The 18,714-nt window shown below is 40.2% G+C and overlaps 1 protein-coding gene across 5 annotated transcripts in view; it reads left to right on the top strand.

Moving 5' to 3' along the window:
* The window catches only part of Obsc (Obscurin), a 543,345-nt gene that overhangs the window by 496,903 nt on the left and 27,728 nt on the right, over window positions 1–18,714 (top strand). For 4 of the 5 annotated variants that reach the window (XM_080280411.1, XM_080280415.1, XM_080280412.1 and 1 more), the window contains 3 exons: window positions 15,510–15,674; window positions 16,312–16,490; window positions 17,879–18,183. In XM_080280411.1, coding sequence (XP_080136537.1) covers window positions 15,510–15,674; window positions 16,312–16,490; window positions 17,879–18,183 — 649 coding nt within the window. Of the gene's footprint in view, window positions 1–7,219; window positions 10,055–15,509; window positions 15,675–16,311; window positions 16,491–17,878; window positions 18,184–18,714 lie in introns of those variants that run through there. The other variant, XM_080280413.1, reaches the window with a different exon arrangement.

Genomic DNA, 18,714 nt, shown 5'->3' with positions numbered 1-18,714 from the left:
AAAAATTGAATAGGCCAAACCTGACACGACTTTCGCAAAAAATAAAAAAAAAAAGAAAAAGAAAAAGAAAGAAAGAAAGAGAGACGAAGTGACCAATGAAGAAAAAGATCATTTTTACTTTAGTATGTCAGTTTTCAAAAATGTGATTGAGGTTAATGGAAACGAAAAAAAAAAAGACGAATGCAGTTTAATTAAAATCTTGAAATCTAATATACCAAAAAAGAAAGACCAATGAAAAAAATATATTTGTTACTAGTATGTCAGTTTTCAAAATTATGTTTCCGAGATTAATGGAAACGATAAAAAGACGAGTGCTGTTTAATCAAAATCTAAAATTCGAATATGCCCCTCCACGAAAAAAGGGGACCAGTAAAAAAAAGGCTAGATTTTCTACTATCATGTTAGTTTTCAAAAATTTCCTTCTGAGTTCAATGGAATAAGACAAACACAAACTAATTATAATCCCAAAATCTAAAGGACCAAATAGACTGGGCGTTGACTAAATTAAGGAACTAATTAACAAGGACCATATTTCGTGCCGTGTCTCTGGCCCAAAACATGCCTCTGACATAAACTAATGACCCCTCGTTACAAGCACTAATTACTCTCTGCTTATGAAGGTTTGCCAGTTCAACCCAAGGACGTATTTTCCAGTGCATTTTATTATCTCCAGGCCATTTTATTATTATTATTATTATTATTATTATTATTATTATTATTATTATCACTATTTCGTTTGGGGGTCGTTTCCAGTATTAACCTGTTGACAGTTAAGAGATTCTCCGTGATTAAAACTATTAAAACTTGATTAAAACGAAGCAAAATCGTCCGCCTTAAAGGTCAGAACGTGGGATTCGGCGCTCCTCGCAAAGTGCTCCAACTCTGAAAGTCTTGGGATCGCTCATGCCACATTTCACTTAACGAATTTGATAGAACTAGTGTCTCATATGAGTCAATTTAGCTCCTTTCGGACTGGCTCTTAGCAAATCAGCTGTAATCGAATCATCTTAGCCTTTATTACCTCTATGCAAAATTTTAGAATGTCAGGTCAACTCGAACTACAATTTTGGACAAAGCTGCCCCCCTGTACCTATTCCAAGGGCTTCCTGTGGCAGAATTGTAGTGCAGTACCACTGATTAATTATTTGTGTATATACTGCCCTCTACAAGATATTCGCCCACTCTTCGCCGAACTAGAAAGAAACTCCACAGTCAGTACTAGATCGAAGTTGTGATGGTATTCAACCTGATAACATATGCAACACTATTTTTTTAAGTCGAATCCTTTCTCTAACATTCCAATACACAACTCCGGATATCACTTTTGCTGATACGATGTGAATGTACTTACTCTTACCGCCATTTTTCGAAATTTCTTTACCGTCTCAGTTTTCAGTGCAAATTTTAAAAGCTAATCTCCCTGCCGGTGCTCAATGCGGACAGTGATTTTTTTTTTTTTTTTTACCTTTTTCAAGAGCCAGAATTCATCTATCTACCTTTTATTCTAGATCCCAGACCCATATCACTCCTACATTTTCATTATGCAGTGGGACATGTAAGTAGTTGTATGACGTGTTGTAGAGAATGTAGTGTGTAGAGCTGAATGAGTTGGCATTATACACATATCATGAGGGCCAGTTGATCTCTGCTATTACCCTTACATTTAGAACTCTCATAGTCTCTACCAACTCTCTAACCTGACGTCCATTTGGCCTTTTGATTTTCTCTGTACATCTGGAAGCACATCTCTATATCTCAATGCTTTAATACATATTCATTATCTTCATCTTTACGCTCACAATAATCTTATTTATTTATTTTTTGTCTCGACGTTTATACCATCTATTCTTAAGTTTTACAGCCATTTACTTCGCATTTTAGGCACGTTTCTCTAAACTGACCTACAGTTTATGTGCATTCGTCATATTCTTTATTGTTGTATATACTGTTTTTCACTTTACATCATCCCATATATCACGTTTTACATTAATACCGCCTCTTGTATACAGTGTTGTCTCTTTGGGTCACCTGCATTCTAAAGCCTTTGTGTATATCAGCTGTTTTAACATCTGTAATTCACACCCACAGGAGATCATGATGAATTAGTTATGCATATGAAAAACATAATATCCTAAGTCAGACCTCTAAAAATTCTAACACTGATACCATGGTGATACATTTGGATAGATATTTGATGCTGTTATATAAAGAAAATTCTTATGAAACTGTGGCTCAATTTTTTATGTACTGTATACAGTACTTGTATCTTCTACGATTTTCTTTTAAATAATTTACCTGTTTAGACTGATATACTAGAAAAAAAAATGATTGTACATTCCATGTGCATGACATGAAACATATTCTACAAGAGCAACTGAGTACAAAATCTGAACGGTGACAAGTTGGGAAGGAGACGACAGTTAGGGACATCAAATTTCAGAAAATGCATCTGTAAGTTGTAATAAGTTGTAAATTAGATGAATATTCCCATATATTATTTGCCTGACGAGAAATTACTGCAACACTTTTCTCATTACTGTAATAACTGAACACATCCAGCCTTCTTTTTCGATTTCCATTATCAGTGCATTCATGCTTTGACCACTAGTTCACTTTCTTCCACTGTCCACCATAGTCTTCAAAAATTTTCTTTCTGAGCAGGGACACTTCTGGCCTCTAAGTGAGTATGTTGTTCATCTCAGCATCATGGCATCTTGACACTCGGTGAATTAAAAGTGTGCGGTTGGACAGGAAGAAAAATCGTTCCCTTGACTTATAAGTATTCATTAGAGACTGACAGTTTCACTTAATTCAATTCATTATTACTCTTGCTTTCATTCTTTATATTGTATTTCAAGCTCATGTCTTAAGTAGCAATGTATTTCTGTGTCCAACCGTACGTATGCAAGCGAGGTATGTGTGCTACATGTAATGGTAGGCTTGCCATGTATATAGTAGAGATGTAACACTAGGCATGTCTGGGATGGTAATGGTTCAGGACAGTGTTGAATTATGCTCTAAATGCTGAACTGAAAGTCATTTGGTGTTATCAATTCATTACGTTTGTTGGAAACAATTGCTACATGATCATTTACATCATTTCCAGGCCTTCCTGAGATTTAGTAAGCTATTTTTCCCATGCCTGTATAAGCAGTTATAGTGAAAAATGCAATATTCATATTTTTCTGCCATATCACTCAAACCTTTTTCCAAAATTCATATTACATTGCTCCTAAAGACCTCATTAAGTTTAGCAAAGTAATAACACAGAATTATGTATTGTACTACATGTTCATACTCTTATTCATTGAAGTAACTGATAAAAAATGGACTGTTACTCATAATCGTAAAATAGACTAAAAAAGACTGAACCATTACCTGTGATAATAATTAATCATTAGTTATTTCAGGCATGTGGTAAGGAAGTGACGCGAGTAGAAGTGCTTTATAATTCATCGTCGCAAACTTGTATGAGGAAGTTTAATACGCACGTCACCTTAATCACAAAATTTAAATAATGCCCAAAGTTCCGAAGAGCAAATTTTAATAATCCGCTAATCTGAATAACTGATGGAGTAAATAATGCCACTGTGCACTCATGACCCTTTTGGCTGTGATCTGCGAGCTGTTTATTTATGCAATTCTATTTTTTTTCAATCAGTTTTATTCAGCTAAAAATAAAAGCACCATTTCAAGATCAGAAAATTTAAACAAACAATCCATCAATGTTTTGTCCAGAAATTACAAACTGTGGTTATTCCTGTTTAACTAATTTAATGTAACTCAAAAGACGCCCATCGCAGCTGAAGGAGTGATAGAGCTAGTGCAAATTTGACCATATGATTTTTTTTTTTATATTATTAATTGAACTCTTGTTATAATTATTAGGATTATTAATATACTGTAATTGCTACTTTCCTTATCTGTTTATATGTAATTATTTGTTTTGCTTTGCGTATCTTGAGTACATTTAATTTTGGACCAATTTCCTTTTTCTTTTGCTATCCATATTTTTTTCCTCATTACTTCATATAGTTCCTGTCGTCAAATTTGCTTCCAATTTCTTCCAGTCACTTATTTTATTTCCTATTCATTTTCCCTTCTTCTCAGTTTTTCGTTCACTAATTTCCCTTTAAAATTCCCTTCACTGGTTTCAAATACTGAGGCCATATATTTTTCCTTTCACATTTTACTGTCATTTTTTTATATCTTGCATCTAATACGGTGTCATTCCTTCACTGTCTCCTTTTCTTCCTTTATTTTTATTTAGATGTATATTATTCTGGCCTTCAGAAGTTCCCTCATATTTTAAACTTTCTTCACTTGTTGCACCTTAGAGAACTTTTTTTCTATCTCTTCTAGAAAATTTCAGTCTTTTGGGAGAGTTTTTTTTTTATCATTTTATCTTTTCAGTGTACTTTCTTTTCTTCTCATATTGATGGCTTTGGCTGTATACGTTTTTCTTTATTTTCTTTATTATATTTTTCTCACAACTTTTCCTCTGTTAGATTTCCATTCTTTGTACTTTCTTGCATTTTGCTTATTTCATCTAATCACCTAATGCTATATTCTTATCTCTTTTCAATGTATTTTCGTTCATATTTTGCTATTCCGGTTATATATTGATTTTTTTTTATTATTATTACTGATCTCTAATGCCATATGTTTTACTGAAGTATATATATATGCAGGTGCATGTCTTGTGCATGTCCACGTAGCCTAACCTGACTACCCATGTCCTTCTCCAACCCATGTCACTCCCCTGTCACTCTTCTTACCTGCCTGCCTTAGCTGTGTCCCTTACGTCTGTCTGTCTCTCTGTTATGTCTGTTTTTTTACCCTCGTCACACTTCTTACCTGTCTGAATCTCTTACCTTTCTACCCATACCTGCCTTCGTTACATCTCTCTCTCTCTCTCTGTATAGATAGATAGATAGACTGACACAAATGTACACAGTAATAGTTAAAATTTTTCCATCAACATCTCGTACAAGTAAGCTAATTTAGGTTACATAATTTTTCTTTAATGATTCTATGTCGCTTGCTGTCACATTTTTTTATATAAGTAATTTTGGAGTCTCATTTAACTCAACTGGTAATGTATTTCTTGTGGGAAGCCCAGAAAAACGTCGCTTTGCCAAAAACTAAAAGGGATGGTGATGGTGTTGTCACTGTCCCTCTTTTCTTGCCACTTTCTTTCTCTTTTACTTTCCCTCCTGTTTTTCCTTGCTTCCTCTTTTTCTTTCCTTCCCCCTTTTCTTTCCTTCCTGTTTTACTTTTCTTCCTGTTTTACTTTCCTTCCTCTTTTTCTTTCCTTCCTCTTTTTCTTTCCTTCCCCTTTTTCTTTCCTTCCTCTTTTTCTTTCCTTCGTCTTTTTCTTTCCTTCCCCTTTTTCTTTCCTTCCCCTTTTTCTTTCCTTCCTCTTTTTCTTTTCTTCCTCTTTTTCTTTCTTTCCCCTTTTTCTTTCTTTCCCCTTTTTCTTTCTTTCCCCTTTTTCTTTCTTTCCCCTTTTTCTTTCTTTCCCCTTTTTCTTTCTTTCCTCTTTTTCTTTCCTTCCCCTTTTTCTTTCCTTCCTCTTTTTCTTTCCTTCCTCTTTCTTTCTTCTTTCCTTCCTCTTTCCTTCCTCTTTCTTTCCTCTTTCCTTCCTCTTTCTTTCCTCTTTCCTTCCTCTCTCCTTCCTCTTTCTTTCCTCTTTCCTTCCTCTTTCCTTCCTCTTTCCTTCCTCTTTCTTTCCTCTTTCTTTCCTCTTTCCTTCCTCTTTCCTTCCTCTTTCTTTCCTCTTTCCTTCCTCTTTCCTTCCTCTTTCCTTCCTCTCTCCTTCCTCTTTCTTTCCTCTTTCCTTCCTCTTTCCTTCCTCTTTCTTTCCTCTTTCCTTCCTCTTTCCTTCCATATCGGAGTCTTGTTGTTCACCTCGTCCTGTTCTTCCTTTCCTCTCCTTTCATTCCTTCCGCTGACTGCTTTCTATCTTAACAAACTGAGACTTTTTACAGTGTGCTGTCCCTTATAAAAAATGAACAAGTAGACAGCCTCCGGAGAGCGCATACCTCAGCCAACACCTACACCAGACAACTCAGATCACCACCAAAATTCAGTCAACTCTTCCTTGACTCATGACCCACATACCCACAAAATATCATCGAAATCCATCAGTAACCTTTTGAGAAATCTTGCGGGGAAAAAAAAATCCTGACCCAGGCCTCGAACTCAAATTACCATCAATATTAACCCAACTTTTCCTTCGCCCATAACACATATATCCAAAAAAAAATCCTTCAATTTCATCAGCAACCTTTGGAGATGTGTACAAACAAACAGACAAACAGGGACTGACTTACATAACCTCCTCCCAACTTCACTGACGGAGGTAAAAATGTAAAATAGTCAGAATGGAGTCTGTAAACACTATATGCAAGACCTTCCTGAGTTAATATTAATACTTCTTAACAGTTTCTTTCGATTATAGATTCCTGACAGTAAGAACAGGTCGCATTGTTTTTTTAAGTAAACTCATTAAGATTAGTGATGAAAAAAAAAATTCTCTTACTTATTCTCTTTCTAAACACACACACACACACACACACACACACACACACACACACACACACACACACACACACTTCCCTGCTTTCTCAACTAGTCTCTAATCTGATTTTTTTCCAATCACGCTACCCCTATTATTGCCTGATTTTCTAAACCCCCTTTCTCTTTACTTTCCTCACGTTTCTTGTATAGCTCCTTCACTCTCCTTTCTTTCCTTCACGTCCTCCATCGGCGACAGGGATTCTCAAGCTGGGAACTGCAGACTCTCGGGGTACGCAGGAGGGTATTTTGGGGGTAAAATAATTGCTCAAATATCATTACAATTTGAAGAGCTGTACAGTATTTTGTATAGAACCATTGCATAGCTGATTATTTATTCACGTTTAACTTTACTAGAATAATTAAAATGTCAATAATTATTTTAGCATCTGGTGGAGTATCATTCTGTATTAAATTGGTGTTAGTTACGTGGCGCTTGATGAAAAAAAACTTGAGAATCCCAGATCTATAGTGTGGCCTTTTGTCCATCTTCCCATTATGTTACTGTCTTTCATCTACCTTGCCTTCCTCCTCCTTTCTCCCCTCGTCTTCCCTCCCGCTCCTCTCGTCCTCTCCCGTGTGCCTCCTGTGCCCTGGTCCGTGCTGGTGGTGGCTCTAGCATGCCCACCTCCCCCCCCAGGTGAGTCAGGAGACGGAGGAGGTGGGGCAAAGTCGCAGCCGCCGCCGCTACCAGCCACGCCGCAAGGGTCCCTTCAAGCCTGCGCAGATCCTCACATGGAAGGACGAGAAGCAGGAGGGTCGCGAGCTTTCCAGGACCTTCCAACAGACGGTGCAGGAGCAGCGTGGCTCCTCTAGTCTTGCAGTTGAAGAAGCACAGAGACGAGAGGCTTCACAGAGACGAGAAACATCGCAGAGACGAGAGGCTTCACAGAGACGAGAAGCATCGCAGAGACGAGAGGCTTCACAGAGACGAGAAGTATCGCAGAGGCGGGAGGCTTCACAAAGGCGGGAGGCTTCACAGAGAAGGGAGGTTGCTCTGCAAGAGGAAGCGCTCATGCGACAGGAGGCCTTGATGCGACGAGAGGCCGCACTGCATCAGGAAGCCCTGAGGCGACAGGAGGCAGCACTACAGCAGGAGGCCATGATGAGACAAGAAGCCATGCAGCGACGTGAGCTGTCCCAGCGACGAGACACATCCGAGGCCAGGCTGTTTAATGAGCAAGTGCTGGCAGAGGCTCGCGCTGCCCAGCAACAAGTGACCCACGCACACATGATGGAGCAGTACAGCAGCCAGCTCCACAAACAGCACCACCACCACCATGAAGCTGCAACACACCGCTCCAGAGGGGGCCCTATTGCCATGTCCGACCAGCCCTGCCCGATGTGTGGCAACCCAGATTACCATCCCGAGGTGTAATCCCTTTCTTCCCTCACCCTCACCCTTCTCCCAGTACCCTGTTTTTGTTTATACCATGCCTCTTCCCACCATGTTCAGTTTAGGGCAACCCAAATGATCATCCTGAGATATAATCCACGTCCTATTTCACCTTCAACTTTTTCCCATCATCCTATTTTGTTTTCTGCACCACTGACCCGTACCAATTACCACGAATTACTTGGTATCGACCTAAATTGAACCTTTCCTACATAAACTTACAATGCCTGTTTCCTCTCCCATCCTGTCAGTTCCCCACCTTTCCCCAGTCACACCTGTCCCATCACACTTACTCCTCACTAGCCTTCAGTACACTCGCACCTCCAGACACCCACCTCTCCTCACCTGGCCTCCCTTGACCTTACCTCGACACACAACGCCTTGCATGTAGACGCATAAACTAAGTAGTCCTTAGCTGCCTATAATCGATTAGATGCTTAGCTGTGAATTAGTGGAACTCTTAATCTCATTTCTAATTAGTGCTTAGTATTGTGCTTAGTATTGTGCATTTCGTCGATTTAGTTCAGTTTAATTATAAGACTATTAGCTGTAGTCCAATTAGCCACCAGGAAGCAACAGTTAGTGACAAATACAGGTGGTTATTCAAGATGCAAGAAAAACCAATATAAATTGTGTGCTTAATTACTGCGTACTAGCAATAATTATAAATCTTAGCGCTAACAATTTATCCTAGCGATCGCTTCGTTAACTCTAGTCAGTCACGCATCATACCCATTCTCTCTCATCCAAATCATCCTCGGGGTCTTTGATCGAAAATGTCAAAGAAAAATGACGGCCAGATATTTTTTTTCTTCCCGTTATTCCTTAATTTTCTCGAACTCCCAAACCGAACGAAACGACAAATCCTCCGTTACCCAAGTGTGTTTTAAAGTAGCGTTTAGTAGCGCGAACGAAACGGATTACTCACGACCTTCTGTCTTGGTTCCTTGATCTCCCCAACAGTCCTCGATGTGACGTGACTGGAGAAGATGATGAAGCCTTCTAGTGATTTTTTTTTCTCTCACTGATGATGTAAATAAGGCAAATGTCTTTCCTTGTCCCCGGTAGGTAGAAATAAGCGCGTTTTGCCATATATAAACAGCAAAGGTCCTGTTCTTTCTCCTGTTCTTCTCTCCAGGGGCTCTGAATTTTAGTCTCTTGAATCCAAAAGACACTGATGGCACTAATCTGTGGCCTAGTACAGTCGTCAGTGTCAGTTGCTACGGATCCACGAGACATCCGAAAACCATGGAGAGGAGGAGAGGTGACAGGATAAGCGCTGTCGATTGTACATAGAGGCGAAATATCTGAGGAACTTTTCGACTATAAATCCTCCAAGTCCAGTTCTCAAAATTGGTATTCACTGGAGCACCAACGGGAACTGAGCTTAAGAGTGTCCCAGCAAGGCTCGTTCAGTCACACTCGTCACATCATCGGCTTCTCTTTCGTCTTAACGCGGAGAAAAAGGGCGGGATAGTTTATGCAGTTGATCCCCTTATTTTCACCTCCCCTTCCTCCCTGCCTCCCGTTTCTGTCATCCCCCTCCAATAAGTCATAGTGTAATCTGTAATCTTCCCCCTTCCCCCTTCTCCCCTGCAAAGAAAAACAGGAGCGGCACCCACACTCACGCCTCTGTGTCTCTAAAGATCAGGTTCCCCCTCATCTGGGAACTGGTGTGATTGGTAGTCCTAGCACTAACCTCGCCTGGAGCTTCATGAGCCGGCCAACCCGCTCCCAGGACGAGTGCTGACCGTCCCCCAACCACCACCACCATGCTGTATTAGTGCAGAATAGTGCCCCCTTATCCAGCAGTGAAGACAGGGGTTATGCTTAGTCTTCCTAGTGCCCCCTGTCGATCAGTGAAGACAGGGGCTATGCTTAGACTTCCTAGAGCCCCCTGTCGACCAATGAAGACAGGGGTTATGCATAGTCTTCCTAGTGCCCCCTGTCGACCAGTGAAGACAGGGCCTATGCTTTGTCTTCCTAGCGTCCCCTGTCGACCAATCAAGATAGTGGTTACACTTAGTCGTCTTTAGTTCCTAGTTAGTCGCCTCCGCCGCCCAAGTCAAGGAGAAGACGTTAAGAGTTCTGTCTCATGGAACAAGGCAGGAGAGATCGACGGCCGCTTCTTCATGTGGAACGATGCAGCCATACTTTGCCTCTTCGCTCCTCCGCAAGACTCCTGCCCCCAGCTGGCTTCCCCCGGCCGCTGAGCAGAGTAGGTGCTGAGTGAACCCGACCCATCCGCGTCCCCATTTTTAGTGCAGCGAGTGTCGGTATATAGACTAAGGATGCTGAGTGAGAGCATAAAGGTACATACAGTATACAAACGAACCCACAGTGTATAAATGGCAGTTTTTAGGGCACATGATGACGATGATAAAGCAAGTCCGACCTTTTCATATCGTTGCTAACTGCACATTGTAACGCTGGATGCAGGCTAAACGTAACCTATAAATGACCGTCAAACATCATGGACATATTTACGCCTTTGCTCCTTCACAATTGATATTATAGACGTGAGGGATTAGTGTTCTCCGGGATAAGTAGATTTTGGAAAAGCGCTAAGGGAATGGGATAAAGCAGGGAAGCAAATCGGTCAGTTTTTGTGTACTCTGTTAATTTCATGTCGTGTTTTCAGAAGGCGAATGACCACTTGTTGGAAAAAAGTTATGAATAATGAAAGTGCATATAATTTCCCACGTCTGCTATTGCCTCATCTGTCTCTATTATGTTTTTATTTGCTGGAGAAATTTGGTGTGAACTACAAATAAAGTCAAAGTGAAGGTAGCCTAGAAATCCATATATGTTTCGAAGCGACGCGAGCCTCGCCAATATCAAAGTTTTCATATCTCTCGGAGCTTCTCAAAAAAGGCATAAACCATCCATGCTGACAACTTGAAAATAATACTGAGAACCTTGAGTCCACCAGAACGTTTTTTTTCACTGTACCAAAACGTTTTTTCACTGTGCCAGAACGTTATCCACTGTATCAGAACGTTCTTTCATGGTACCAAAAAAAAATTCCATTGTACCAGAACGTTTTTCCACTGTACCAGAACGTTTTCTATGTACCAAAACGTTATCCACTGTAGTAGAACGTTTTTCATTGTACCAGAACGTTCTTTCACTGTACCAGAACGTTTTCCAGTGTACCAGAACGTTTTCCACCGTACCAAAAAGTTATCCACTGTAGTAGAACTTTTTTTCACTGTACCAGAACGTTTTTTTTACTACCAGAACGTTCTTACACTGTACCAGAACGTTTTTTCCACAGTACCTTCCTTCCTTAGGCTCTCAACACCGACACTTCCTGCACTGACCAAGGGGGCGCGGGTGTTTCCATGCACGTCCCCTGTTCACATTAACCTGGCATAAATTTCCCTTCCCTCCACCTTGAAATCCTGAGTTCTAACTAGAGATTAACCCATGAAGAGTGTGCTAGTCACGAAGAAGTGCCGTGGAAAGGGTGCGGAACCGAAGTATTGGGTTATTATGCTTCGGGAGATCAGCCGCAAGGGGACGAAAATCTAGGTGGTTGGGTTGGTGTGGGATGCCGTTTTCTTTGCTCCTCCTCTGTTGTGTTGTGGCCAGGTGTACTCTGTTAAATTTTTGAGAAAGATCTAAATCGAAACAAGCCTCGTTCATAATGGTTAGACGTAAAAGGGGATGCATCTGCGTAGAGGTGAGGAACATCGTTGATAATCTATAGCACGTGTTAGTTGGTTTTATTATTATTATTATTATTATTATTGCATTACTTATTATTTTTATTATTATCGTTTAAGCCATTTTCCACTTCTTTGTATCTGGAACTAGTCTAGAATGAAACTGGCCTTTCATCTCAGAGACAATTTTCGTATGTAAAGATAAAAAACTGATACATAAGGAAGATATTCTGACATTGGTTTCATATCCCGTTAGAACAGAAACCAATCAGAGGAGGTCATACGAATATCTCTGTGCTTCAAATGTCAAGGTTTCGTGTGTATATATATTTTCAGTAAATGTATCAGCGCATATACCTATTAGGCGTTATTGGAGGTTATTTTCACACGGTTTGTCCACTGTTTCAAAATTGTAAGATCAATATTTTTCAGAAGCATTTATTTTCATTTATTCATTTATTTGAGCGGGTATTTCCTGCCATATAATAATTTCTATCTACCCAGCTCTCTCTCTCTCTCTCTCTCTCTCTCTCTCTCTCTCTCTCTCTCTTCCTTCCATACCAATATGATTTTTTTTTTCATTCTTTCTCTCTCTCTCTCTCTCTCTCTCTCTCTCTGGGGGGGGGTTAAGCTACAGCCCCTATTAACCCCTTCACTACGAGACTCCTCCTGTCAGCTGACCAACTCGTCTGTCTGTAGAGGAAGAATAAGAATAAAATTAACTCCTCAAGGTTGACAGAAAAATATCACACGTTCTTTGATTTATTATTCTTATTCTTATTATTATTATTTTTTAAACGAAATTCTCACAGGTTCTTCTATCCCTTCTTCACACATGCCGTGGGTAGGTCAGTGAGAGTCTGTTGTGTATTATTATGTATGCACTTATGTATTTTCCCTATTATTATGTACCCTAAGCTGTATTTTACTCCTGTGGTTTGTATGCCACGACCTCCATTTTCCTGTATGACTTATCCTATGGTGTATTATTTTTCCCGTCCCTCTATACTCTCTTCACTCTAACTTGGCCTAAAATTGCCATCTCTCCATACTGAATATTCATCTGTGACAAGAGAGTAAGGCTTGATTATGATGCCAGTCACGAGGAAGTGCTACGATAAGGATGTAGAGCCATAGCATTGCCTTCTTCCGCCACTGAGCTCCGTGACATAAGCTGCAAAAGGACGAAAATCTGGGCCAGGTTAAGGTGAAAGGAGTATAGCTATTTGCATCAGTAATTTCACCCTCTCTCTTTTATTATTTTTTTTTTTCACACCATCGCTCGCTTTAATTCTGATTCTCTCTCAATATTTCTGATTCTCTCTCAATATTTCTGATTCTCTCTCAATATTTCTGATTCTCTCTCAGTATTTCTGATTCTCTCTCAGTATTTCTGATACTTTCTCAATATTTCTGATTCTCAATATTTCTGATTCTCTCAATATTTCTGATTCTCTCTCAGTATTTCTGATTCTCTCTCAGTATTTCTGATTCTTTCTCAATATTTCTGATTCTCAATATTTCTGATTCTCTCTCAGTATTTCTGATTCTTTCTCAATATTTCTGATTCTCAATATTTCTGATTCTCAATATTTCTGATTCTCTCTCAGTATTTCTGATTCTTTCTCAATATTTCTGATTCTCAATATTTCTGATTCTCAATATTTCTAATTCTCTCTCAATATTTCTGATTCTCTCTCAATATTTCTGATTCTCTCTCAATATTTCTGATTCTTTCTCCATGGTGATTTTTTTTTTCTGTTTATTTCGTTATTTTTATGCCCGTCGTGTGTATGGTTTGCTCCCGAGTGATTTATTTATTTATTCTTTAATTATCTGGCATTTCTCTGGCCTCATTTATCATTTATTTTGATGGCTTTACGAATGCATTTTCTCTCCCTTTAACAATTCGGTTTCCTGTTGTCCCTATGATTGTTTATAATATTGTTTACTTTCTTTCTTTATTCATTTGCTTATTTGTTTGCATCCCGGTTCTGATGTCCCCTCTCTTTTTTTCTCTCTTTTTTTCTCTCGCTTATGCCATCCACTCACATGATGCAGCGTCAGGTTTGGGAGAATTTATTTTCCAGTATCGCTAGTTAAAAATCAGCTGCCAATTTCCTTCACTGATTAATTATTACTACACCATTAAAGCTTATTTTTTCAATCAGCTTTTTTAGTCAATTATTTTTTGGTCAGTTTTTGATTAGTTATTTTTTGGTCAGTTATTTTTTTTGGTCAGTTATTTTTTTTGGTCAATTATTATTTTTTGGTCAATTATTTTTTGGTAATTTTTTTGGTTTTTGGTCAGTTATTTTTTGGGGTCCATTATTTTTTGGTCAATTATTTTTTGGTCAGTTATTTTTTGGCCAATTTTTTCGTCAATTAATTTTTGGTCAATTAGTTTTTGGTCCATTATTTTTTGGTCAATTATTTTTTGGTCAGTTATTTTTTGGTCAATTATTTTTTGGTCAATTATTTTTTTTGGTCAATTATTTTTTGGTCAGTTATTTTTTTGGCCAATTTTTTCGTTAATTATTTTTTGGTCAATTATTTTGGTTAATTATTTTTTTTTCTATACTGCTGCCCCTCTCATGAGCATTTTTATTATTACTGTAGTGGTCAGGTACTATTTTATTATTATTATTATTATTATTATTATTATTATCATTATTATTATTATTATTATTATTATTATTATTATTATTATTATTATTATTATTATCTTATTCTCACAATACCAGACAATTATATTCAGCTCCTGGTTGACCTCTCGTGCTGAAGGGGTCATTAAGGAAGCTCCCTAACACCTCTACCTTAGCGATTTATTTTTGGATACGTCTGGTTAATACCCTTTTGTACGCTATTTATGCAGAGTATGGCGATATAGCAAGGATTAATGTAACACAGAAGAGGATAGTAAGTGTAATAAACAAACTAAATCGCTAAGGAAGAGGTGTTAGGGAGCTTCCTTAACCAACGAGAATACGTGCCTAAGCCTCTGTACCACCATAAGCTGAATGAAACAATAATAATAATAATAATAATAATAATAACAATAATAATAATAAGACGCCATTATAGGGATGGAGCTGATGTAGGTGCGTTTATAATCTACATATTTTCCTTTTCTCCCTCCTCCTCTTCTTCTTCCTCCTCCTCCTCCTCCTCCTCCTCCTCCTCCTCCTCTTCTTCTTCTTCTTCTTCTTCTTCTTCTTCTTCTTCCTCCTCCTCCTCCTCCTCCTCCTCCTCCAACATCCCACTGACTTCACTATGATCTCCACTGACATCAATTCTTTCCACCGATCATGACATCCTCTTCTGCTTCTCCTCCTGACATCCTCTCTTGTTTCTCTGCCACCTACTCCTTCTGCTGACTTCATCTACTGTATCTCACTTACTGACATCACACTGACATCCTCCTTCCTACTCACACCCTCCTACCTACTCGAATCCTTACATGCTCCTTCCATCCTTCTGACTTCTCTCCATCCTTCTTCCAACTCTCTTCTGTGTATCCTTCGACTTACTGACGTCTTTCCATTCTTCTGACATCCTTCCATCTTTCCTCCTGCTCTCTTCCATTTCCCTTTCCATCCTTTTGACATCCTTCCATCCTTCTAACATCCTTTCATTTTTCCTCCTGCTCTCTTCCATTTCCCCTTCCAACCTCCTTCCATCCTTCCATCTTTCTATCCTTCTGACATCCTTCCATCCATCTGACTTCCTTCCATCCTTCTGACATCCTTCCATCCTTCTGACATCCTTCCATCTCTCCTCCTACTCACTTACATTTCCCCTTCCAACCTCCTTCCATCCTTCCTCCATCCTTCCACCAATGTCCCCCCTCCCTCCCCCCCCCACAGCACATCCCTATGGTCCACGAGCGACGTCGATTCACTGATGTCATGGATGAAGAGATCGACGAGGAGAGACGTCACCGCACCTTCATAGACAAATACACGGCCGGCTTCGTCAGGAGTCGAATGGAAACCTGCTCATTGGATATGCCGCGAAGACTCAAGCTGGAGGTGAGGCTGGGGCTCTTGACGCCTTTTCCTTAGCGATTTATTCCACGTGGAGGTCTGCAGTGTCCCCTTGTATATTGGTGGAAGCTGTGATCATGCTGGGAATACGTGGATATATCAAAACAAGGTGTGCTATGTAGAATGGATCGCTGAGGGAGAAGTGCTACGGAGCTTTCTGAGCCAGTTGTAAGGAGGTGTGTCTCCTCTCTCTCTCTCTCTCTCTCTCTCTGTTCTACACCATCCTGTTCTTCATAATCCCAAATTCATTTTACCTCCTTTCTTTCGTAGCAGCTCCTCGTCTTTCATTTATCCAGCTCTGTCATTTTCACCCTCTACTCATTTTCCTTTTGAGGCAACCACGTCTCTCATTTCCTCTCCGCATCCCGTCATTTCCTTCATTATTTCCACGCACAGCTGTTGACTTTGTACAAGGGTATTATTGGCCCCTATATGGAGTTCAATGCCCGTGTGGAGGAGGGGGATGCTTTCAATACACTGCTCTTCTAAACAGGGTGGAATCAAAGGCTTTTCGTCTCATACAGTACCCTTCTCTTACTGCCTCCGTTCAGCCTCTCTCTCTCTCTCTCTCTCTCTCTCTCTCTCTAGCTAATTACTCTCCCTCTCTCTCTCTCCTCCCTAGATCCCGTCCCGGCTGGCCATCAGAGAAGAGACAAGGACGGTGAAGGAGGAAGCTACAGTCATCGGCACAGCTCCCTTCTTCCGCGAAAAGCCCAACACCTGCGCTATCACGGAAGGAAGCCCGCTCACTCTTACAGCTCTCGTCACAGGCCAGCCGGAACCCTTGGTGCAATGGTTCAGGTGGGTTTGGGGGGTTCAGTGCAGGGCGGTTCAATAATAGGTGGGGAGGGAAGAAGGAAGGTTCAGTTGAGGGAATAGGTAGGTAGGGTGTTAGGAGAAGGGTTCAGTAAGAGGGGTTTGGTAGGTAGGGAGGAGGGAGGAGGTTTAGTAAAGAGGGAGGGAGGGAGGGATTCAGTAAAGGGAGAGGTAGGTAGGGAAGAGGAAGGAGGGCGGGAGGGAGAAAGAATGGGTCAGAGTTGGATGCATAGGAGGGTTCAGTGAGGGAGGTAGGTAGGTAGGGAGGGAGGGAGGGAGGGAGGAGGGTTCAACAAGGGATGGAGGGAGGAAACAAGGAGGAATCAGACAGTCGTATCCTCAACACTATAGACTACCTAACACCTTTTCTTTGTTGATTTATTTTACAAACCACACCTTATTAGGCTCTTGTCCCTTCTTCATTTCACTACCGACATAGGCTGCATAAATAACATACAGCGGGATATTAAGGAGACATATGAAGGGTTAAATCGGTAAGGAAGAGGTGTTGGGGAGCCTTCTAAATCAACGAGAAGATGAGTCCTGGATGACGATAGGTAGGAAGGAGCAACACAGGAATAAAAGGAAAGAGGATATTTGCAGAAGACTAATTGACATCCTAACTAGATCCTGTTATGGGTCTGGCTAAACATCATTGTGAGAGTATTTTTCTAAGCTCCATAAAGTCGCCTAGATATAACGAGGATATGAAAAGAAAGAGGATGGAGAGCGAGAGACTAATGAGGAGAGTGTGAGTGAGGTGGAGGCGGGGAGAGGGAAGGGAAGCCAAGGATGAGATGGAGGGATGGAGTGGAGAGGTGTCTGAGAAAGGGAAGTGTGTGAGCTGGGAGCAGGGCAGTGAAATGGCGGGGGATAGGGCGACATGGAGGCGATAATGTTTGTGGCCACCCCTTACGGGATTAAGGCGTCTGGCAATAGATAGATAGATAGATTATTATTATTGTTATAATAATAATAATAATAATAATAATTATTATTATTATTATTATTATTATTATTATTATTGTTATTGTTATTATTATTATTATTATTATTATTATTATTATTAATTATTATTATTATTAGTATTAGTATTAGTATTAGTATTAGTATTATTGTCTTTACTACTACTTCTACCTCTACTACTACTACTACTACCGCCAGTAATAATAATAATAATGCTAATATTACTCCTATTAATATTATTATTATTATTATTATTATTATTATTATTATCATTATTATTATCATTATTATTATTATTATTATTATTATTATTATTATTATTATCATTATTATCATTCTTCTTCTTCTTCTTCTTCTTCTTCTTATTATTATTATTATTATTATTATTATTATTATTATACCCCCAGGAACGACACAATCATAGGGGAGACCACCTCGCCTCGCATCACCATCACCAACGAGAAGGGCCGCTCCACCCTAGCCTACAGCGAGACCAGGGACTTTGACGTGGGCCTGTACAAGGTGGTGGCCCGTAACTCCCTAGGTCAGGTCACGCACAGGTTCAGGTTGGTCCAGGGTCACCTCCCCAGCTGCTGCGACACCCCTGAAGTGACCCAGGTGTCGGATACAGAGGCCCTGATTCGCTGGAGGACCCCCATAGATGACGGAGGATACGCCATCTTGTGCTACCACCTGCAGATGAGGAAGGAAGGTAAGTGGAATGATGACTGGACGAGGTGGTTAGGAAGGAAGGATGGTGAGTGGAATGGTGACCGGATGAGCTGGTTAAGAAGGAAGGTGAGTGGCTTGGTGATTGGACGAGGTGGTTGAGTGGCTTGGTGACTGGACGAGGTGGTTAAGAAGGAAGGTGAGTGGACTGGTGACTGGACGAGGTGGTTAGGAAGGAAGGTGAGTGGACTGGTGACTGGACGAGGTGGTTGAGTGGCTTGGTGACTGGACGAGGTGGTTATACAGGAAGGATGGTGAGTGGCTTGGTGATTGGATGGGATAGTTATACTGTTTCGAGTGAGGAAGGAAGGTGAGTGGTTTGGTGAGTGGACGAGGTAGTTATGCTGTTTCATTTGAGGAAGGAAGGTGACTGAATTGGTGATTGGACGAGGTAGTTATGCTGTTTCAATTGACACTACAATTTAACAGCACAACGGAATTGTCTTCGGCTGTCTGTATTTCATTCTGCCTATGACCTCTAGCCATTTAAAAGGCACTGTGTCCAGGCATCTTG

Source organism: Coenobita brevimanus, chromosome 84, assembly GCF_032717465.1.
Source record: "Coenobita brevimanus isolate Jiangsu-jjx chromosome 84, ASM3271746v2, whole genome shotgun sequence".
NCBI lineage: Eukaryota > Metazoa > Arthropoda > Malacostraca > Decapoda > Coenobitidae > Coenobita > Coenobita brevimanus.
Note: the sequence above shows the minus strand (reverse complement) of the source record. Positions and strands in the feature narration are given on the sequence as shown.